Consider the following 24,368-nt stretch of genomic DNA (forward strand, 5'->3'; position numbering starts at 1 on the left):
TCTTTATTTTATTTTATTTTTTTTGTGTGTGTGTGTGTGTGTGTGTGTGTTTGAATCAGGATCTTATGTAGCCCAGGCTGGCATTGGGCTTGCTAAATAGTAGAGAGGATGACCTTGAGCTGAGATTCCTGCCTTTGCCTCCTAAGTACTAGAACTACAGACTTGTTACTCCACACATTGCCTAATGGGCAAGAGAGGGAAATTTTTATTTCTTAAATTACTCTTGAGCCATATTTTCGGTTAGGTCATTTGACCGTGGATATAGTTTTTTAAGGCCATGATAATAGTTTAAGAAATTTAATTGATTTCTGACATTCTGATGCTAGGTCATTTTACTGTGTAATTTTTAAAACATTTTATTGTTGCCATTATTGTTGGCTTTTTTGAGACAGAATCTTGGTAGTCTAGCTGTTCATCAAACTTATAGCCTTTCTCCTGCCTCAGTTTTCTGGGTGCTAGAATTATAGGCATGAGGGATAATTCTAGATTGTCTTGTACCGATTTTATATTTGGAAACTCTTTAAAAGAAGTTCTGGCATTACTTGGTCTTCATTTTCTTATGTCAAAAATCAGTTGCATCTGAGTGTATTCTACAGTCTTTAATTTACCCTGACTTACTTAATCAGCTTTGTTAGCTACCTAGTCTGTGGAGGTGAGAGAATATACAGCTTCTCATTTACTCTGTACTTGAGGGTGAAGATGCCTTGAGGTTTCAGTATTTTACCTCTGTAATTCTAACACAACTTTTGGTTTTTCTGTTTTCAGGGTCTCAAGTAGTATAGCCCAGGTTGGTTTTGAACTCCCTGTAGTTGAGACTAGCCTTGATGAACACAGAATTCTTTTTTTTTGTTTGTTTTTGTTTTTTTTTGTTTTTGTTTTTGTTTTGTTTTTTTCGAGACAGGGTTTCTCTGTAGCTTTGGAGCCTGTCCTGCAACTAGCTCTTGTAGACCAGGCTGGCCTCGAACTCCCAGAGATCCGCCTGCCTCTGCCTCCCGAGTGCTGGGATTAAAGACGTGCGCCACCACCTCCGGTTGTGGTGGCGCACGCCGGTAGGATTTGCTGAAGGAGGCAGAGTCAGGAGGATCACAAGTGTGAGGCCAGCCTGACCACAGAATTCTGTACAAATACCATGTTAGTCCCGCTGACATCTTTAAGGTTAATTAAAGGTTCATAATATGATCTATGTTTTAGATGAGTAACCTCATTAAAGACAAATGTACCTTTTTAAGGTGCCCTTGAATTTTAGAAACAACTAAAATGCCAGTCTGCATTAAGGCAGATAAATTAGGTGATCACAATAAGTAGCAATGCCATACCTCTAGTGAGGAAGTCAACTGCTACAGGAGCTGTGTTTTATCAACAGGCAGGGGGCAGACAATGAGGAATGCTTGTAACCATCTTATTTTCTCCTTTGTATTTAGTCCCGATCCCAGCCCATGGAATGTTACTTTCCACTGTTAGGGGACCTCATGTCTTCCTGCCTCACTTAGTTACTGTAGGTACTCAAGGTGGTTGAGATCCTGTGTGCTTGGTGTCAGTGTAACCCCTATTCAAGTACATGCTTCCTAGTCACAGTCCTGTTTCCACAGATGGAAGAGGGGCACAAGAAAGCAGTCAGTGCTGCTGAACTGGTGCTTGTAAGTGTTTCTGAGAGCTAGCTACTATTTGACTTGTAAAAGGAGGACTGTAGTTTTCCACTCTTGAGTAAATCTTCATGTTGCATAATTAATTAATTGATACTATATTTGAACATCCTAATCGAGCAATTTGAAATGCAATGTAATCTTTTTTCATTATATTTTTTTATTATTAACACTTATGACTTGTACAAATTAAGAATATTCACTGTGTTTTTCCAAGTATGCAGAAATACTTTTTGATTATGCCCATTTCTTCTGATTTCTGTCCTCTGGTACCCTGCTCAATTCCTGTAAATTCCTTTTCTACGTTCATTCCAACTTCTCTTAAGTTTCCACAAATGGTTAAGAGAACATGGTCTTTCTGTTTTTGGCTTATTTCATTAAATATAATATCTTTCATTTCTATCACATTAAATGACTTTTGTGGCAGTTTTTTCATAGCTGAATAGTACTCCATTATACAGATATGTCATTGTTCCTTACTGTTAATTTATTGACAGGTATCTATACAGAATATATATTAGGTATTTTGTGACTAGTGCTATAATAAACTTGGCATGCAAATAACTCTTGATGCTGACCTCCTAGTCTTTGGATGTATAGGTAGAAGGTGGGTAGCTGGATTATATAATAGGTCTACCTACAACAATATATAGTTGTTTCATTTTTTTCAATATCCCCACTCTATTTTTTTTTTAAGTTTATGAGACAGGATTTCTCTGAGTTGACCTGGCTGTCTGGATTCTGCTTTGTAGACTAGGCTGGCTTCAAATTTAGAGAAATCTGCTTGCCGCTGCCACCCAAGTCTGAGATTAAAGGTGTGCACCACCACCAACTGACTTTATTTTATGTTTGTATCATTGCTATTTTAGCTGGCATAAGGTGATACCTTATTGTGGTATTTTCACTTTGCCATGGCTAGTAAAATAGACAGGACATTTCTTTCATATATTGATTGGCTCTTTGTATTTCTTTTTTAGATACATTTCTGTTTATGTTATTTTCCTATATGTTTCAGTTGGAAGTTGGATTACTTGGATTTTGACTGCTGATTTTTTTATATTATGGATATTAGACCTCTGTCAGATAAAAACATTTGGCAAATATCTTCTTCCTTTCTGTTGATTATCTCTGTACTTTATTTTAATGTTGCTCTTTTGTGTCAAGAACATTTTCCTTTGATGTAATCCCATTTGTTAGTTTTTGCTTTTCGTGGTGTTAGACTCAGTTATTTTTCTGTTGCTGTGTAGAGCACCATGTTCAAGGCAGCGTGCAAATGAAAGCTATTAATTTGAGGGTCATGGTTCCTGAGGGTAGTAGAGTTCATGATCATCATGACAGGAAGCATGGCAGCAAGCGGGCATGGCTCTGGAGCAGTGGTTGAGATCTTACATCTGACCCACATGCACAAGGCAGGGATGGGGGAGAGAGGAGGAGAGTGTGCACTAGCTGGGAATGACTTGAACTTTTGATACCTCAGAGCCCACCTTCTGTGATCCGCCTTCTTCAGCAAGGCCACACTCTACTAACAAGGCCACACCTGCTAATCCTTCCCAAACAGTTCCACTAACTGTGATTCAAACATTCAGATATATGAAATGACAGAGGCCGTTCTTATTCTCATTCTCACAGACTCTTGTCCCAAAAAATCATTGCATCACTATCTTAAAGTGTTTCTTTATATTTTCCTCTACTAGTTCTTAGTTCTGGGTTATGCATTTAGACTTTTGTTTTGAGCTGAGAAGTAGGAATCTGGTTTCAGTTTTCTGCATGCATGTTTGTATCCTGTCTCCCAGCAACATTTATTAAAGATGCTCTTTTCCCCTATATTGTGTGCTATTGAAACATTGGAGAATTAGCTGAAAGTAGTTGTATAGAAGGGTTCTCTCATCTCTTCCTTCTGGATCTTTGTATCTGTTTTAGGTCAATCATGCTGGTCCCATAATTATGGCTCTCATATATATTTCAAAATCAGATATTGTGATGCCCCAGCTTTAATCATTGTACTTAAGGTTGCCTTGGTTATTTAGGGTCTTTTATATTTCCATATGAATCCTGGGATTTTTTTTTTTGTGGTAACTCTGGAGAATGTCATTAGAATTTGATGGGGGATTTTATGGAATCTGTAGTTCACTTTGGGTATGACATGCTATGATTTCTCCTGTACAAAATTCATTACTGGTATGTAGAAAAACTATTGCTCTTTGTGTTTTCATTCTGTATCTTGTTTTTTTTAATGGAGTTTATCTGTTTTAATATTGTTGATATCTGTAGATACTTTTATATAGAGATATATTTTATATCACATAAAACATAATTTTATTCTGTTTTTCTATTTTTATAACTTTTCTATTTCACACATAATTGTTCTTCCTAAAGATTGTAGCACTATGTTGAATAGAAGCAGTGTTTAGATTAAACACTTTTGTTTATTCCTGATCTTAGAGAAAATACTATCAGTTTTTCCCTATTCATTATGATGTTGACTGTTATACATAGCCTGTATCATATTGAGTTGATCCTTGTATAGCTAATTTTTTTAGAGTTCTTGTCATGAAGAGATGTTCATTAATTTTTTCTACATTTCTTGGAATGATTTTATGATATTTTTCATTTATTATTAAGTTGATTGATGTTTATTTACATATAATTACACCTGGGATGAAACCAGCTGGGTTATGGGATATATATGAGTTTTTTTGATATGCTCTTCAATTTGATTTTCTAACATTTTGTTGAGGATATTTATATCACTGTTCAGGTATATTGGGTTGCAGTTTTGTCCCCCACCTTTTCTCTTCTCCTCTCCCCTCTCCTCCACTCCCCTCCCTTCTCTTTCCCTCCCCTCCCCTCTCCTCCCATCCCTTTACCAGGAAAGATCTTAACCTGCGTCTGTCTGGAGTGGGATAATCATGGCAACTGCCTGACTCGGCTTCTTTCTCCTAGCATTCTGTTATGTCTACTCCGCCTACCTAAATTTCTGTCCTATCAGGGCCAAGCAGTTTTCTTTATTAATTAACCAATGAAAGCAACAGATAAATACAAGACCCACCTCCATCATCTTTCTTTTGTTCTTTTAGACCTGATTTATTTTTGTTTTGTTTTTTATTGTTTGTTTCTGCTAATTCAATGTTTGGCATGGTTTCTTTTCTAAGAACTGAAGATGACCATTTGCTTTTTTTCTTGTCTTGGTTTGCTGTGTTTCCCTTTATTTCAAGGACTTCTAATTTTGTGTTCTGATTTCCTCAGTAGCCCACTGTTCTGTTTCGTTTTAATATGTTATACAGGGGCAGCGAGGGTGCACAGTTGATATGGATGCCTTCTGTAAACCCTGACAAACTGAGATTGATTTCTGGAATCCATATATTTGAAGCATACATCTAATTAATTTTATCAGTAAAAACCAGGAGTCAGATATTGGGATAAAAATCTGAACGACCAGAGAAGCAGAGAGAGAACCACAGTCCCTTCCTAGGTCTTCAGTTCCTTTGTCCAAAAAGGCTGAGATCCTTTCTCTGCCCCTCCTTATCGAAACTTTCTGTCTCTGTACAGACCTCAGACTCCTATGGTTAACTGGTGGCTAGCCCTGCCCTCTGACGCCATGCAAACTTTATTTGTCACAACATAAACAAAACATCACACAATATGTTAGTGGAAGAGAACTTGCTTTGTGGGTTGTCCTCTTACCTCCACATACTTATTATGACACATTTATGCTCCTACACATTACACACACACACACACACACACACACACACACACACACACACACACTCATATTCAATAAATAAATTTGATTAACATTTTCAGTATGTTGTTCAGACTCCTCTATATTTGTAATTTCCTGTTCTTGCTGATTTTTAGTTTCATTAAATTGTAATTAGATAGAAAAGATACATGATTTCAGTGTTTGAATTTCTCAAAATATACTCTTTGATCTAATTAATATTTGGTTTATTCTAGAGAAAGCTCTAAATACTGATGAACAAAATATACATTCTTCAGTTGTTGGAGAGTATATTGTAAATCTTTGATAATGTCATTTGATTGTAGCGGCTTTCTCCCAATCTGTAAGCTGTTTCTTTGCTTTGTCAGTTGTTTCCTTTGCTTGCAGAATCTTTTTAATTTCATTCAATCCCATTTGCCAAGTCTTAGAGTTCCTTTCCATGTTTTTTGGTGTATTTTTCAGTAAGTCCTTGCTTATTTTTCTGAGCTGTCCTTCTTCCCACACTCTCGCTGTCCTGTCGGTTTTTTTTTGTGATTTCTGCTACTCCCCCAGCATTTCTGTGTGTAGTGCTCTCTATTCTTGCTACTCTTTTTCTTATTTCCTGAGTATATAAGAAGATACTGCCTAATTCTCCGTTTTACCTGCAATGCCATCTGGTACATTTTGATAAGTTAAATGTTTGCTTTCATTTACTTCACAATATTTTAAACTTCCTTGAGATTCCTTTTTTTTTTTTTTACAAAAGATCCACATCTTTGAAAGCATGCTGCTTAATCTCCAACTAGTTTTTATATTTCCTGCTGTCTTTCTGTTAATGGTTTTTAGGTGTATTTGTTAGGGTTCTGTAGAAAAACAGAATTCATAAAATGATTCTGTCTTAGTTACAGTTAGAGTGCTGAGAAGAGACACCATCACCAAGGCAACTCTGCTAAGAGAAAGCATTTGATTGGGGGCTTGCTTTCAGTTTCAGAGGGCTAGACCATTATCATCATTGTGGGGAATGTGGTGCCATGCACTGTCCTGGAGAAGTTGCTGAGAACTGCACTCATCCACAGGCAGCAGGAAGAGAGTCACTGGGCCTGGCCTGGGCTTTTGTAACTTGAAAACCCACCCCCCAAAACACATTTCTAACAAGGCCACACCTAATTCTTCCAAATGGTTCATCAACGGGAAACTAAGCTGCAAATATAGACCTGTGGGGGCCATTCTCATTCAGACCACCGCAGAATGTGTGTGTGTGTGTGTGTGTGTGTGTGTGTGTGTGTGTGTGTGTGTGTGTGTCTTTATAAAATAAGCAGGATTTACCAGAGAGGCTTACAGGTTGTGTTTCTGCTAGTGCAGCAATGGCTGTCTCCAGACCAAAAGTCTAAAACATAGTAGTTGCTCAGCCCTCCAAGCTGATGTCTCAGCTAGTCTTCAGTATAAAGACCAGGGAAGTAATATTTTTGTCAGTTAAAGCAAGACCAAACAGGCAAAGAGAAGTTTTTTCTTTCATGTTTTTATATCGCCTGCCATCAGAAGGTGTGGCCAGAGTTAAGTTGGATCTTCCCACCTCAGAAGATTTGGATTTAGCATGGGTCTTCCCACCTCAAATGATTCAATCAAGAAAGATCCCTCAAAGATATACGAACTGCTTGGGTTTTAGTTAACTCCAACTTTAGTCAGGTTGACAGCTAAGAATAGCTATCACATCACGTATGATATTGAAAACTAAGTGTTCCACTCGTTTTTCTTCCTATTCTGGAAAAAGAATTCTGAAGTGTTTGATTTTCCTTGTCTTTCCTGCTTCTTGGGATTTCTTGTTGTTGATTGGGCGTTAAATTTTTGTCATTTTTTTTTACAGTTTAAATTTTTTTTTTTAATTTTTCGAGACAGGGTTTCTCCGTAGCTTTTTGGTTCTTGTCCTGGTACTAGCTCACGTAGACCAGGCTGGCCTTGAACTCAGAGAGATCCAGAGATCCGCCTGCCTCTGCCTCCCAAGTGCTGGGATTAAAGGTGTGTGCCACCACCACCCGGCTCACAGTTTAAATATTTATTTCAAGTTTTCAAAAATATTTTTCAGCAGCATAAACTACTGACTTGCTGTATTAAAGAATATTTCTCATTTTTTCTTCTAACATTTTGTTGCTATGAACAAGGTATTGCAGCTATTAATGTTTAAGATTTTTTTTTCTGTTTTGAGAATTTCATATAATATAACCTGAGCATACTCTTTCCCCTCTTCCAGCTCTTCGGCGTCTCTCCAACCCCCCTGTTTACCTAACTTCGTGTTAGTTCTTTCTCTCTCTCTCTTTTTTTTTTAACAGAACTTGCCTCAAGTTTATTTGTAAAGACAGCATAAGGTCCTGAACATCTGCAAATACTGTGTAGGTGTTCACACCAGTCCATCTGTCTTCACACTGGCAGACTGCGACCTTTTTTATGGGGCCTTCACAGGGGCCTGGGCACCTTTGGGAGCCTGAGCTGCAGCTGAGGCCTCTGCCTTTGCTTGAACCTTGGGCTTTGTTTTTTGGAGCCTACGACCCCTGGCCATGTAGCTTCTAATCCGCTTCCCAAGCTTAGGGTGAGCAATTAAAGCCAGACGGGTGAGTTTGCGGGTGGGGCCCTTTGGCACCTTGGGCTTCATCACCTGGGGCTTCACCAGGGCCTTGATGGCCTCCGCACGTGCGCTCATGGCCTTTGCATTATTTGCCTGCATCTTCTTCAGGCCTTTCTTGTTGTGCTTCTTGGCAAAGTGCATGTTCCTCAGGAACTTGGGGTCAACCCCCTTGAGAGATTCATATCTTTGTGACCGGGGTTTCTTGATGCCGTTTCTGAGCCATTTCCGGGACTGGTTGTGTGTGGTGTGGTTCTTGGACTTGGCCATGGCTGGACGGTAATCGGCGGCTCCCGAAGCGCCTGCGACCGGAAGAAAAAACTAGTTCTTTCTCTTAAAAAAAATAAAACGACAGTAAAACCATGGAGTCAAGTTTGTGTTTGTTGACCACTCCTGAACGTAGAACCTGTCATAGAGTCTGATTAATATACCCATTGATTGGAGAAAACTGATTTTTCTCTCCCAGCAGCTATTAATTGCAAGTAGGGTTTTTTTGTTTTTATTTTTTTGCGTGGGGATGGGACTTTGTCCTATTTTTCACTTTCTTTATGCTGGGATTTTTTTCCTTGAAGTTATCCACCACAGCTAACTCTTACAGTCTCCTACTTCCCTCTTCCCCATAGACTTCTGAGCCTTAAGGATGTGTGTGTGTGTGTGTGTGTGTGTGTGTGTCTGTGTGATAGTGATATAGACATTTATTTAGCACTAAGCATTTAGAATTCTCTATTCTGGTAATTACTGTCTGTCGGAGGCCGTGTGGGTCCAACACAGATTCCCTAACTGGACTGGAACGGAGTTGCGAGGAATGATCAGACAGCTTACATGGTAATCATGGAAGGGCAAGATCTCTCTCCAAAGATCTCTCATTTATTATCCAAACACCTTATATATCATCACATAAATTGAGCGGGAAAACACATTAGGCTGTCTCCTAGGTAACCAGGTGAATGGGCTTTTAGTCACGTCCTCATCGGCCTGTATGCTAGCAGTCATGTAGGCGATGAATTAGCATCTCTATAAGGCTTCCTCCAAATTACCAAGAAATAAGCACCAAACATCCTGACCAGTTTCAGCCAACATCTCTTCTCAGGAGATCTGCATTTATAACAAAAGAAATTAGGAGCAGTACATCCTGGCTGTTCTTAAACAGAGACAGCTTGTCTGCAGAGTTTGTGACCACCTCAGACCGGGCTTATGGCTCTTGTACCATACAGAAATATGGGCCTACAACTGTCTACTGCAAAAAGAAGCTTGTGTGATGAGGTGATCTGTGAGTATAGTGAGATATGGAGTAATTTTATTGCATGCTCATTTAACAGAATAATAGTAGTAAGTTACTCCTATATGTGGTTTTTGGTGTATGTGGGCGGGATATGTGTGTGCAGGTGCATACAATATATTTGAATAGAGGTCAGGGGGTCAGTGCTAGCTAGATGTTTTTCTTAGTTGCTTTCCACCTTATTTCCCAGACAGGTTTCTTAGTCAGGAGCTATTGATTCTGCTAGATTAACTGGCCAGTGAGCTCAAGGGATCTTCCTGTGCCTGCCTCCTCAGTGCTGGGATCATAGACATGTGCTGAAAGACCCAGCTTTTTGCATGATGCAGATTGGGACTTAAGTCTTCATGGAACTAACCCATGTTATTTGAACAATGTTATTTATTTAAAACATTTTGGAGGAATATGGATTTTATTGTTAAATGCAGGTTTTTAAATACAAATTACGGTGGCAACTTTTCTGTTTTTTTTCTTTTTAATATTAAGAGATACGATAAATGTTGGTAAATAATACATGTTACCAATAAGATTCCCAATCCTCAGAGATTCAGTCTGTGCAGAGCTACGTAGCTAAAAGGCAGAAGAGTATTTGGTCTCTTTAGAAATCTGAATTCTACTTATTTGGGTCATGATCTCTGTAAAATTCAAGACGATTAGACATTTTATATAATATTTTCCTTAAATATGGTTTACATAGATTACTTTTATTAAATGTGTTTTTGCACTTGAAATTAGTTAACATACATGATAATGAGTTTTTGCTTATAAATTTTTGAAATTTAATGTTTTACCAGATGAAAGAATAGTTTTATAAACTTATGTTTTGAATGAAAGAAACACATATTTTTAAATCTTTGTAGTCATGTATCTAGTCATTAGTTGGTTTGAATTAGATTGTCTTGGTATAAAGTGCCAGAATTTTGGTTTAGAGCTCAGTAAACACTGAGAGTATGACAAAAATATGGCGGTATAGCAGGTCAGATGGTAAATGCTGAACTCTGAAGACACTATGCGTCAGATTTCTGGAACAGTGAGGCTGACTGAAGGTCTTCTCTTGTACCGGATGTCCTCGGACAGGGAGAGTGCCAATGTTCTGGGCCACAAAGGAAGACTGTCTGCGAATGAGTGCAGAGCCATCGGCATGAGTGTTTGTAGGCGTTTGAGAACTCCACAGATGTTTGCCATGTGCAGCATGTTTCTTTAGAAAGAATTGAAACCGCGTTAAACACGTGGGTTGCAATCAGGCTGAAGAGGGAGGGGGACTTGATTGGGGGAGGGGGAGGGAAATGGGAGGCGGTGGCCCGGAAGAGACAGAAATCTTTAATAAATAAATAAATAAAAAATACGTGGACTGCTGTGCGGTGTCCTGATTTTACTGAATAAAGTTAGTAAATTTGATAGCCTCTGGCGGCCATTCTTATCTTGCTAATTGTCTACTTTGAATACAGATTTCTTCTGGTTTGAAATAATTGGCTTTAAAGGAGCATAATTTTGTAAAGAAAGTAGATTTTTTTCTCCCTGTAGTATTAGAATGCTTATTGAGAAAAAGTTTTATTTTTATTGTTTCTTTTATGTTTTTTGAATAGATTTTAGTTATTGCTCTTTTATAGATAACAGTAACTGCAGCAACAAGAAAATCCTAAGTCTTTTCAGTTTATGATTTTGTGTTGCAAAATTGTGCTTACACATAAGCAATGAAGATGGTGGTTGCTGACTGAAATTTAATATTTAAAGAAAGGAATGAATTTTGATCTCTTTGCTTGTGTGCTAATTTAATTCATTTAAAACTGTTTCTTTGGCACTCTCTTATAAGACTTTGAGTATATTGAAATGTGTTATTATAAAACTTTGGGATAGCATAGGGCTAACAATTTTTATTTGAGATGGATTAAGTAAGTCATAGCTGTAAGGTGAAATAGTATTTTTGCAAAACTATTTTATTTCTATTTTTATGTCAGTTATAAATCATTTCTTTTTCCAGAATTTTTCTGTACTTCCATTTTTTTTCCTTTTCTTTTGATTTTTACAAAAGTGAGTTTAAAAAACAACCCCTATTGAATCCTAACTGTTTCTTTCTTTTTTTAGGATGTTACGGAGTTGATGGGGAGAGTGACTCTATTATGAGCTCGGCTTCTGAAAACTCCACTGAGCCTTGGTTTTGTGATGCCTGTAAATGTGGTGTTTCTCCTAGCTGCGAGCTATGTCCTAATCAGGATGGAATTTTCAAGGAAACTGATGCTGGAAGGTTGATGTCCCATTATGTTGTGTTCATATGCCTTCTTTATAACATGCCTGGTTTGGAGCTCCCTTTTCTTCCCTTTATGACTTTTGAGTCACACGCTTTTCGTCCCATCTTGTGACTTGACCAATAGGTTATAGATTGATGAGGGGAATAAGAAAGATGACCTCTCAAGTACTTGGATTCGTTCTTTTTATTCATCATCCCAATTATTTTTAATGAGCCTGTGAAGAAGCAGTGGTTGTTTCTCAGATTATAAGGATAGTGCCCGAGACTTACATCATTTAAATTCTGTATAAGCACAAGTCTACAATCTGGTAAACAGAGAAATTAGAACCCAGATCTGTCTCACTTCAGGAATATAACATACAATGATTAAAAATGGAGAAATTTAATAATATGTATTATTAAAATTATGCCCTGAAAGTATATGGAAGTTATAAATTAGCTACTCAAGGAAATTCTAGGGATGACATAGATCAAGGAATGCCAAAATGAAAGGAATGACCTCTTTCCTGACATTGGTTGGAGTATGAACTTTGTCCCAAGGACTAGTTGTAGCCTACTGGTTGCCAGAAAACTTTTCTGCTTTATCTGCCAGTCTTCAGCTCTTAAAAGTAGGTGCCTGCAGGGGGAGCTGCAACTTTTTTTGAAGCCTGTTACTTACATATGCTATGTTTACTGAGAGGACAGTGAAAAGTGATCTCAAGGCTGGGCCAGGCTTGTGAGGTCATAAGGTATGACCATGTGGCTGTACTGTAGCAGATGTACCCTGTCTGTCCTTCTGTGCTCTGTATTGCTGAGTTCCAGTGCCCAACTGTAGCGGTAACAACATCACATTCTCTAAATGACATCATTGCAGAGTAGATATTAAAGCATGACTGTGAAGCCGAGCAACAAATGGTCTGATAGCTGGCACGAAGACCTGTGCTCTTTCCACTGCAGTCACACTCACGGCCACTGCCACATTTGAACAGTTATCATCATAAAAGTATCAACATCATTTATATTTGTTTTCCCTATGAGCCCAGGGATGATTGACTACAGTATATAAGTTATTCCCAGTCTTGTGTGTTTTGACAACTATCTACCTCAGTGCTGTCAATAAGAGAAGAGACACTCATGTTTTTATGTTTTTATTTTGACAAGGCATTAGAATTTTAAAAGTTAACTTTTTTATAATTTGAAAATTATGTATATTAAGTGTCTGTGTAGGTATGTGCACATGAATACAGGTGCTTGCAGAGTCTAGAAAAGGTTTTCTGAATCTTTGGTGCTGGAGTTATAGATGTTTGTAAGCTGCCTGATTTGGGTGTTAGAAACCAGACATGGCTCTTTTTCAAGAGCAGTATGTGCTTAAGTGCTGAGCCAGTTCTCTGTCACTTAGGATGTTTTATATAAGAATGTTTAATATTTTAGTAATAACAGCAAGAATTACCAAACAACATAATATTCATCAATTTTTAACACTGAAAACATATTTGTAGTCCACAAATAAAATTTAGACTTAGATGTAATAAGTTTACTTTAGTAAACTTAAGAAAAATATCTTTCTCATTTTGTTTCAATTATTAACCAGACTCTTGAGAAATATAGCCTTGGTAAATTGCTCAGATAACATAGAATCTACAATGAGATCTTAGGGGACCCTGTGTGCTCAGGATCCAGACAACCCCTCATCTCCTAAGAAAAGAAATGAACTAAAATAGTAGCAAGTACTTTTTATATATAGACTAGAACTTGTTCGTTTTTATACATGGAATTTTTGGGCTATGACCTATAACTGTGGATTTAGTAAAGCATTAAGAAATATGTGCGTTCCAAGTAGATTTGCCTTATTTAGATTTATTTTTTTGTTTGTTTTTATTCTACCATGACGTTAGGCGAGTTCGTTAGCCTTGTTACTATGCCTTCGTTTTGTAGTACTTTCGAGAAGCTTAAGTGGTACAACTCATGTAAGACAGTTCCTGATGTAGTTGGTGGACAGTAAATGTCCCCTTGGCTATCAATGCAGCTGCTACTACTGCTTTCTTCTGAGTAGGCGCTGCAGTATACATGCCATTTGGTAATTTCTGTCTTGAATATTGAAACTTTGAATACTCAGTTGTGGTGAACCATTTTGAAAAAAGAAAAACAAGACAAACAAAAAACAACCCAGCTTCCTATTGAGGAAGAGAATTCATTTTACTTGGTTTTCCTGTTAATTTAAAAGTTGTATTGACAAAGTGTCTTTCTGTGCTGTCATGCTCTACAAAGTAACGTGTAATGTTTTCCAAAAGGAGACAAAAGAAAGCACTTTAAGCGTTGCTATTAAAGTAAAAATATTCATATTAACGACTGTGCATATTATATATACAGATTAGGTACTCAATGAATGGGCAGAGAGGTACAGTTCTGTAGCAGACTATTTAAACGCTTGTGTGTTTTGTTTTGCTATATATATATATATATATATATATATATATATATATATATATATATATATATATATATATATATCTCCAAAGTCCCACGGAGGCCAAAGGCCAGGATAGAAATTTTGGGCATTTATATATTTTGCAGCATGTAATGCCAGTTTGATTTAAGGCCAAAAAAGAGGAAAGAAAAACATAAAAATTGGACATGTCCTTTATCTTCATAGACAGGCGAAAAGAGTTTTGAAATTGATTTATTGTATGGATTTGACTATACATTCTCCTCTACTGATGTGATTCATAATATCTATGTGGGAAATGATTCAATGTGAGAAAATAGCTGTGGAATTCTTGAAATAAAAATTAAGTTTTTACTTTTTTTGTAGTTTTTCGAGACAGGGTTTCTTTGTGTTAGCTTTGGTGCCTGCCCTGGCACTTGTTCTGTAGACCAGGCTAGCCTCAAACTCAGAGATCCACTTGCCTCTGCCTCCTGCGTGCTAGTATTAAAGACGTGTGCCCCCACAGCCTGGCTGAATTTTTACATTTCTTAAATAGAAGGTTTAGCAGATCAGTGGTAAAGAGCACTGCCTGCTCTTCCACAGGACCTGAGTTCAGAACCACGTGGTGGCTCACAATCTCTTTAATGAGATCTGGTGCCCTCTTGAGGAAGAGACCTGGTCAGTCGTCCTCATCAACTTAAAAGCATGAAACCCAATATGGACAAGTTCCACAGAACCGCAATGTAGTGGCTACCTATGCATTCTTCAGCAGTGCCAGGAGATAAATTTCATTCATTCGTTCATTCAATCATATATAATCAATATAATCATATCTAAAATATATAATCAATATAATCATATATAAAATATATTTATTTTCCTGCTTCCACTTTAAACAGAAGTTTATTTAACAAAGCAAAGCAAAATATATACACTCTAAAGTGAGACTGAGTGGCTCTTGTGGAAGAAAGAACAACCTGTGTCTGCGCTCCTTGCAGCCTCTGTAGGTTGTCCTCCTATGTGTTGGGAATGCAGGATGACTCTGAGTCATTGGCCTTTTCTCTGTGCAGTAAGCACTATCATACAGTAGAAGTAAGAGAGCACTGGATTTCTTCAGCCTCATTGTTTGCTGTATTTAAAGACATCAATCTTCTGAAAGCATGCTTTGCAAAATGAGAAGAACAATTTGCTACCCATAGGAAACAGACATTTTTATTTTTCTTGTAGTTAATGTTCCTTGATGGAAGACAGTGAGCTACACGCTGCCCTAAGCACTTCACAGACATCTGCGTTCCAGATTGTCTGTGTAATGCTCTGTACCTAGGAGAAACCTAGTCATTGGCTTTGGGATGAAGGAACGGAAGTAACATGCTGTATATTTTTTTAAATATGTGGTACTTCACAGAAAATGTACTTGAAAATTATTCCATCAGTGTAGTTTCTACTGGGACATAAGAGTTTCTTCAAGGAAGTATATTGCTACTTAGAGTTGCCTGCCTATAAACAATATATGAATGTAATTGAATGCATTGCCGCTCTTGAATGACAGTCTGCCTCTGTCTTTCGGTGGTTTTGTGATTCTTGTTTTCTGCTCCTTTTCCCAATCAACATCTGTCATCATAACTCTAAGCAAAATGGATGATAAAGTAATAAGAAAGATTTTCTTGTTGTTTTGATTTCCCAACTTCTTTACATAAGTTCTGAAATATGTGAACAAACAGGTGCTCGAAGGGCTAAATTGTCTTAGTGATTTTCAGTGACTTTGCCGCATGTTTTAATAAGGACTCATGTTGGTGTCCTCATGTGCATGCCTGGGCAGAATGACACATTTGTGTGCCAGTCACACAGAAATCTCCACTGCTCCTGTGGCTTGTTCCGATGTGTGCTAAGAAGGTCAGTAGAAAGCAAGCAGCCAGCCGTTGGGTTTATCAGAGATAAACTCCTGTAGAGAACAGCCACATTTGATACATCACTAGAGCATGAAGAAACCTCACAGGTTAAATTGAGAAAGCGGCTGCTTGTTGAGATGCTATCTTTATATTGAACTCCGCATAATGAATTTGGGAGATTGGATTAAAATGTTCTGTCGAAAAAAATCTCAGAACTATAGATAGATTCTTTTTTTTGTAAAAAATGATAAAAATGTTAAAGTTTTATAACTTTTCCTTAATACCTCTATAGAGTGACTCTTAGTTGTTTAAAACACATTACATATTAAAATCAGAACTTTTAAAGATGAGATAAAGCAAAATTTGTTAATATATTCACAAAGTTTATAGAGACTTGCCATCTAACTTTTACTGTTTTTCTTACACAAACTATGCATATCTGCTATTTAAATTTCAGGCAGCTATTTAAAATTTTGACTGCAAGCAAACAGATAGATATGTAATCATGTAATAATAGCTAAGGGCAATTTAAAGAAATCAAAACTAACTTATTTTTCTTTTTCAGTGTGCTAAAGTTGAACATTTTTTAAAAGTGTTAACAGCTTTGTGCAGAATTTATACTATGTAGTTGTAGGTGACGTTTGTAAACTTCAGGTCTTAGGTTATAAAGGGAACAGATGAGAAAAGTGAAAACATGGCACTCCTCCATTATTATCACTGTGCTTTGTACCTCTTCCCAGCCACCATTTTATCCTGAGATGAAAGTTAAACTTGCTACCAAAACTGTCTAAAAATATATCCATGGGGATATTTAGCAACTTTGTGGGAAAGGTAGCAGTAAAGAACAATTAATCTAATTATTGCAAAATAACTTTGTAGTCCTTAAATTAGAGTCCTTAATTCTAAAAGTGCTCACAGTAATGAATGTGAATATTTTTCCTGGAATATGAGGGCAATGTTTTATTATCCTTGAAAGCATTCTTATGCAAATATTTAAGAATACCAGGCAAGACCAAAGTGCAGTGAGTTGTAAGAGCAGAGCAGCTATGGTTGCTGGACCTGCATTTTGACTAGACGGACTTCTGGAAGAGCAGTGCTCATGGTACGCTTGCTTTCCACAATGGAGCATCACTCTATGGGTGTTCTGTGTTTTCCAGTTAAGAGTCTGAGATGAATTTTTTTTTTAAACCATCTGATTGTTGAATGCTTTCTGTAGTATTTTGAGGTGGAGCATATTTTATGTTCATCTTCTATGTGAGAATTTCAGGAAAGCATTTGACAGCAGAATTGCATCTTTTCTCTTACAGATGGGTTCACATTGTTTGTGCCCTATATGTTCCCGGAGTAGCCTTTGGAGATATTGATAAGTTACGACCAGTAACACTAACAGAAATGAACTATTCTAAATATGGTGCCAAGGTAAGATTAACTTTATGATTAGGTAAAATTGAAAATTTTATTTGTTCCTTTACATAGCTTTTTTAAATAATTGTGAATTATTCCAGAGGTGTTTAATAGCAAGCACATTCCTTGAGGAACTCTTAGCACTAAGTCATTTATATTATTCAGTTATTTTGTTTTGGCTTTTGTATTTTTGAGGTAATATCTAACTGTAGCTTGGGTCAGCCTCAAACTTATAGTAGCCAGCCTGCCTCTTCCTCCTTAGTTCAAGGATCAGGTATGGTCATCATGTTTGAATCATTAGTTGATAGATGTTTCCTCAGAGGACTAATTTATTGATTTTTCCATATGGTATAACTTCAGATAACCTAAGTTGTAAAAATGCATATTAATTGATACTGTTTCTATTCTCTGGGACCCAGAAGAATACCTTGTTACACAGTTGGATTAAATAAATTTTACTTTAACTTTGAAATGAATTTTATTAAAATTAAGAAAAAGAATATAAAAACCACACTTTATTTAGAACAGGTGTCAGCCCATTATTACTTCAACATTTTTAATGTAACAAGAAAAATTACCAAATTGATTTTATCTCTTAGCATATGTAAAGCACTAAGAAGACTAAGTGCCTAGCACCTAAGAACTGTTATAATACTATCTCTTCTTATTACTACTCTATCAATTTAGTTCAGGCTGATTAGAGTTGTGCAAAGAATTCTCTTTTTCATCAGAACTTGCTTGCCTACAGTTTTTTTTTTTGGTTTTTTTTGCATTGGTAATATTTAGTGGGTGTTTCATGAGAGGATATTTTTGCTTCAGAAATACTTTTGCTGTGAGAGTTTTCCTGTTACTTTCATAGGAGTGTAGCTTTTGTGAAGACACTCGCTTTGCTAGAACTGGAGTTTGCATTAGCTGTGATGCAGGGATGTGCAGAGCCTATTTTCATGTTACCTGTGCGCAGAAAGAAGGCCTGCTTTCCGAGGCGGCAGCAGAAGAGGTATGTTTATTTACCCCACAATTGCTGTGTTCAAAGACTTCTCATGTCTGCTGTGCCCTGTGACAGCTGGAAAGTATAAGGGAAAGTAAATAATCTTCTCTTAAGTGTTTGACCAGACCACTATATGGCACATATTTTATACAGGAATATGGCTTTTTTTTTTAAGGTAGCTCATTCTCTGAGTTTAGTTTTAGCTCCCTAGTATTTTTTCCAGACTTACTGACTTTAGATTAGGACCCTATACATCAAATTATTTTTATAACAATATAAAATATGTATTTCTATGTTCTAAGCTTTGGAGGTTTCTAGAGATTACACACAACATAACAATGTAACCTTGTGTTGAAATTGTTTTGAGAACCCTGCTTTTATGTTATGATATTAGAGTTGCAAAAAAACTACAGCCCTTCCCACTAAAATTTCTTGCATAATGCCATAGTAGCTATCTTAATTAAAAATATGTATTTACTTAATAAGTTTAAGATAAGTTAACTAGTATTTAAGAGTACTGAAAGTTTTAATTCATGTGATAAATTTCTAAAAACAAAACTCATAAATTGTTTGGTATTCACAAATATACATACATACATATACACACATATGTATATGTATTGATTTTTCAAGACAGAGTTTCTCTGTAACATTGGAGCCTGTCCTAGAACTAGCTCTTGTAGACCAGGCTGGCCTCAAACTCCCAGAGATCCGCCTGCCTCTGCCTCCTGAGTGCTGGGATTAAAGGCGTGCGCCACCACTATTTGGCAGCATTCACAATAATTTTAAAGAATTTTAAGGAATCCCAAGAGCAGTTGTAATTAATTCCTTAATCAGTTTTTCTGGAGAGATAATTTAGTAAACTTTTACTTTGTATTCATGATGCTTTATGATACTATATAAGTCATTTCATTTATTTGATATATAAAATTTTATTTTCTCATAAAACATTCAATATACTTTTATCTAGGAAAAAGGTAATCCAATGAAGAAAATTTTTGAAAAACACTTGTAGGATGTATTTTATTTTAACCTAAATAGATCTTAATTATGAAGGTCACATTTTGATATGTGCCTGTTTTGTTTTGAGTTCTGATTCTGAAGGATTGTGCTTTGATGGAGTACTGGATGAACCTTGAGAGTTTTCACAGCTATGGAGCAGACACAGCAGTGTAATGGCAGCGTAGGGTTATGTGGACTAATCGTGACTGATGCTCTGGACGAGGGGCAGTGGTCCAGAGGGGCAGTGCAGTAGGATTTAGAGGGCTGGGTAGGTCGCAGGTGAAAATGAGGGAATCTGTAAGTTCAGCCTACTTGTCTGCTTCTGGGTAACTGAACTTTTTAGTCAGGATGTTCCTTTTGTAGACACTTTCCGTTTTATTTTTGAGAGATTTGACTCTTGTATTAACATCGTTTGTGTGTAAATGTGCAGACATTGGGATGTGCATGACTTGAGATTGTGTCTCCCTATCAGAAGGCATGCATATTAATACAAAACCAAAATCAAGTCCCTAGTCGCTGAACCTAAGAGCTAATCTGGGGAAATGTACAGGGCACCCTGAAATAGTAAAGTTGGTAAACTGGGACCAGAGGCCTCTTCCTGCCCTGTTGCTTTCTTTTATCTATTTGGTAAATGTGCTGGATGCTGCCTTGGTCAGTGCAGAGGTTTTGCTTTCGTGTGGTTTTTGTTTTGTTTTGATTTTTTGGGGGGAGGTTAGCATTGTTATTAAAGCACATTTTTATAAGTTTCTAGTTTGTTGTTGTAAACACTTAACAGAGTTGAACTTCTTTTGTTCTTTGCTATAGGAACTTACTATGTATTGCAGCTGATGTGAAATTAACTGCCCAGCCCCGGCTAGTCTCAAATTCACAGTCCTTCTGTCTCAGCCTTCTCAGTGCTGTGATTACAAGTGTGTGCCATTGTAGCTAGTGAGAACCGGAAATTTATAAAAGATTCCTGATAGAATTTCAAAACTCCTTGAATTGTTAATTGCATTGTGAGTGGACCTTAAATGAAAATAGAAATGGTTGGTTATTTTCATGGATTTCATTCCACAATTGCAGCACAGGATTATTCTGCTTGGCTGTTTGTTGGCTCAGAGGATTCACAATGGGATAGGATTAATGTATGTGGCTTTATGACATATGCCTTTCTTATTCATCTTTTTCCAGAGGTTGTATGCCTCCTAAGTTTTCAGTCACATAATAGACTCTTAATGACTATGGCCTAAATATTAAATTAACTATTTCAGAAGATGTAAAGTCAAAGCAGCTCATAGATTGACTTATCCACAATTTTTTCTACAAATACTTTTCTCTCTTTCTTTCATTCTTACCTCTATTCCCCCATTCTCTCCTTTCCTCTTTTCTCTTTTATGTACTTTTTATTGTTTTGTTGTTTTTAACCTTCTTGTTTCATGTTCTCAGTATGACTGAAGTAGCTCTAAATATTTTATTCTTACTTGGTAGCATTTAAAGCAAGCAAACAAGGAAACATAGAGATTCTCTCATAGGAATGAAAGTGTCTCTTCCACAGTCCAGGGTGAATAGCTTCTGATCATCTTGTATACCAGAATGTAGGCTCTGTTGCTATGAGAAAGATGGGAAAGTAAAATCTGATACTTCCAGTTTTTGTCACTGGAAATAGTACAAAGAACCCAAGGTCAGTAGCTAGCACAGTTCGACACAACTAACCTAAGAACCTGTCAGTTGACTTCAGTTCATTTTGTCATACCCATGTGCTTATGTCAAATGACAAGTGTTTATAGTGGGTATTAAGAGAAAAAAATGAAGAAATAGATAGGTATTAAGAATAAAGAAAAGAAAAAGTTGGAATGTTTTCTTTTGGATGCTTCAGGATAGACCTCTTCACTTCTCAGACATTATATGCCTGGGCTTCACTTTTTAGGGTGTTGAATTTAAGAAATCACAGCATTACTCATTTATTATTCTGTTTTTTTCTTTATTTTCCTAGAAAATTCAATTTATTAAGTTTCTCTAGAATATCATTGGGATAAACAATAGTATTTTAAGGTATATGCTGCTGTCTTAAAAATATGGAACACTTCACGAATTTGCGTGTTATCCTTGCGCAGGGGCCATGCTAATCTTCTCTGTATCGTTCCAATTTTAGTATATATGCTGCCGAAGCGAGCACTCATTTATTATTCTTGATAATTAATAATTATGTTACAATGGATCACCTAAACACTAGTACGACTTTAACTTTCTGTGTAAGCAGACAATGCTCTTGATTGAAAAAAAATTCATTGTGACTTACAACAGTGTCATATTTTTAGAATCAGCTTCTAAATGGTTATGTAATGCTACACAGACCCTCAAGGAAAAACAATACACACATACACATATCTTATATATCTGATTTGATATATATCTTTTCCCCCTCATTCTATTTTTTTTAATTTCTCAGGATACAGAGTAGTTACATTTCTTACTAAAATTTAAAATTAGTAGGTAAGCATTAATTAAGATTATCTTAGTGCTAGGGTGATGGCTCAGTTTTTAATGTGTTTGCCATGAAGCTGTGAGAACTTGAGTCAAATCTCCAGGCTTTTGGAAGAAGCTGGATGTGGTAGCACATGCCTGTAATCCTAACCCTGTGTTGCCAGCTAGTCTTGCTGAATTGTTAATCTTTAGAACCCAAGAAGAACCCTTTAATAACAACAACAGCAGCAGCAACAACAAAGCAGCGGAAGCGTCCACACACAAACATAGACATGTGCACATGCATAGAACATACAGCCTGGTTTTGGATGATTTAAATCCTCCAAATGATTAGACATAAATCATAAATAGCCTGGTTTTGGATGATTTAAGTCATCCAAATGATATGACATAAAACATAAATAGCCTCTTTAGGTTAAGTATGGCTAGGATAAACACATGTCAATTCTGTTTTTTAAAATAGTGATTATGTTGTTATTTTGAAGTAATTGTGTTAGGTGTTGTATTAGTGTTCAAATCGGTGTCTACTTATTCAAATTTTTATCTTATACAGTGCTATATACTTTAGTATCTGTGAGTATCATAATATAGAATTGCTTTATGTGCTTTTAAACATCTTAAGTATAGATTAGAATTTCAAGATTATTATTTATCTTTCTATTCTGTCTCAGATGTACCTGCCTGAAAATTTCATTTCTCTTTGGATTATAAACCCCTATCTTAATAAAAGTCTCTTCTAGTGTAACTTAGATTAAAAACTATATAGATATCTTACCTTTATAGGGACAGACATATGGAATGAATTGCCATCCTAAAAATTTGCTGTTTTTTAATAACTATCATATGCAAATTACTTTGATTTTTTTTGTTATATTTAAAGAAATGATTTGTGTCTTAACTAGGATTATGGTTGTTTTTTTATAGTACTGTTCTTAAAGTTTTTCTCCCATTGACCCTTCCCACTTTCTTCCACTTCTTTTCTCTCAAAAAACAGCTATTATTTCTTTAATGTGTGTGTGTGTGTGTGTGTGTGTGTGTGTGTATTTGTGTGTGTTACTAAATATATAAAATAGCCTGCTCCAATATGGTTACTTGTATGTATATGATTTCCGAGCTGATTACTTGGTATTGGATAACCAGTTTTGGGGCACTTGCCCAGGGAAGACTAATTCACTAATTCTCCTGCTCTCAACATTTCCTAATGTGTGTGTGTGTGTGTGTTTTGTCTAGGGTTGAGGCCCCATGAGGTTAACTCCTGTTCTCTTTAGTATGTCTGTGTTATCTTTGTTTAGGTCTTAATTAGGCAGCTGTATTGATGAGACTTCACAGGTATCATTTCTAGGAAATGAAATCTTATAGCAAATTATCCTGTTCCTCTGTTTCTTGCTGTGGTTCCTGTCCCTCTTAAACTCTGATCCCTGAACCTTAGGTACAGGAGTTGTGTTGTGCATGTGTCAGTTGGGGCTGGGTACTCTATGGTCACTTGTTCTCTGTATCTTTATTGGTTGTAGTTTTCTGCAGTGACCTGTTGTTTGTTGCAGGGAGATGTATCTTTGATGAGGGGCAAGATCTCAACTTGGCTGTAGGTATAAATATTTATAATGTAGTTAGGATTATACAGGTTTAGTAAACTGGTGCTTTTAGGTTCTCTTCCAAGATTCATGACTTCACTGCCCCTGGTTTGTAATACCAGGCATGGTTCTCCTCTTGTTGAGTAGACGTTACATTCAGTTAGAGCAATGTTAGCTATCACTAAAGTATGCATACCATCATTGCACCCTTTGGGATAGCATACCCTGCTGTCCTTGTTTTAGTTTATAGGTGTTACAACTGGGTAGGTCTTTTGGTTGCTTTTCTCCTTTGGAAGCTTGCATGGCACTATCTTGTATCATGAAAGCTAGTCCACAGGAAGGAGGCTTTCAGGTCAGAACCAGCTGGAATTGTTTGGGTTCTGTGTCTGAAGTACAAGATACTGTCTCTTCAGCAATGGAGACATAGCTTCAACCTCTAGGAGACAATCGAGGGCAATTAAAATTGCCTGTGTTTTCAGAGTCTTTTGGACTACCGTGACCAGTGCATTAAAATGTACCCTTTGGCTAATACCATATTCTTTTGTGAGATATTTGTTATAAAAGGATAAAAGGGGAGTACCTGAATTTTGTTATTGACAGTGTCTGGCCTTCCTCATCTGTTTTGTACAGGATAAATATTGACAGAGGTCTTCTGTCATACCCAGTCCTGCAGTCATTCTGTCCCAAAGAAATACACAGAGGTCCACATTAGTTATAAACTGGTTGGCCTAGTAGCTCAGGCTCCTTATTAATTAATTCTTACGTCTAATATTAGCCCATTATTCTTATCTATTTTAGCCACGTGGCTTGGTACTTTCATCACTGAGGCATTCTCATCTAGCTTCCTCTGCATCTGAGTGACAACTGCAGACTGAATCTTTCCTCTTCCCAGAATTCTTCTTCTTGCCCTACCTCTACGTCCTGCCTAGTTGCCCTGCCTATACTTCCTGCCTGGCTACAGGCCAATCAGCATTTTATTAAACAAGTACAAGAAACAAATCTTTACAGGGTAAAACCATTGTCCCACAGCACTCCCCCCCCTTTTTTTCAAAACAAGAACTCTGAATGGAATCTCCCTTGTTTAGCTTTCTTCCTGACCATTATCTGTACAACTTGTAACCAACACTGTAAACAAAGAAAACATCCATAATCAATTTTGG

General features: G+C 36.8%; 1 protein-coding gene and 1 non-coding gene across 4 annotated transcripts in view; one reads left to right on the plus strand and one right to left on the minus strand.

Annotated features, from left to right (window-relative positions):
* The window catches only part of Phf14 (PHD finger protein 14), a 127,008-nt gene that overhangs the window by 14,956 nt on the left and 87,684 nt on the right, over positions 1-24,368 (plus strand). For all 3 annotated transcript variants that reach the window (XM_075953871.1, XM_075953869.1, XM_075953870.1), the window contains 3 exons: positions 11,325-11,484; positions 17,088-17,199; positions 18,044-18,181. In XM_075953871.1, the coding sequence (XP_075809986.1) occupies positions 11,325-11,484; positions 17,088-17,199; positions 18,044-18,181 (410 nt within the window). The remainder of the gene's footprint in view (positions 1-11,324; positions 11,485-17,087; positions 17,200-18,043; positions 18,182-24,368) is intronic.
* LOC142838527 (U6 spliceosomal RNA) lies at positions 21,223-21,329 on the minus strand. The gene has a single exon (XR_012908581.1). It is a non-coding gene; the product is annotated as a U6 spliceosomal RNA (small nuclear RNA).

This window comes from Microtus pennsylvanicus, chromosome 19 (assembly GCF_037038515.1).
Source record: "Microtus pennsylvanicus isolate mMicPen1 chromosome 19, mMicPen1.hap1, whole genome shotgun sequence".
NCBI classification, from domain to species: domain Eukaryota; kingdom Metazoa; phylum Chordata; class Mammalia; order Rodentia; family Cricetidae; genus Microtus; species Microtus pennsylvanicus.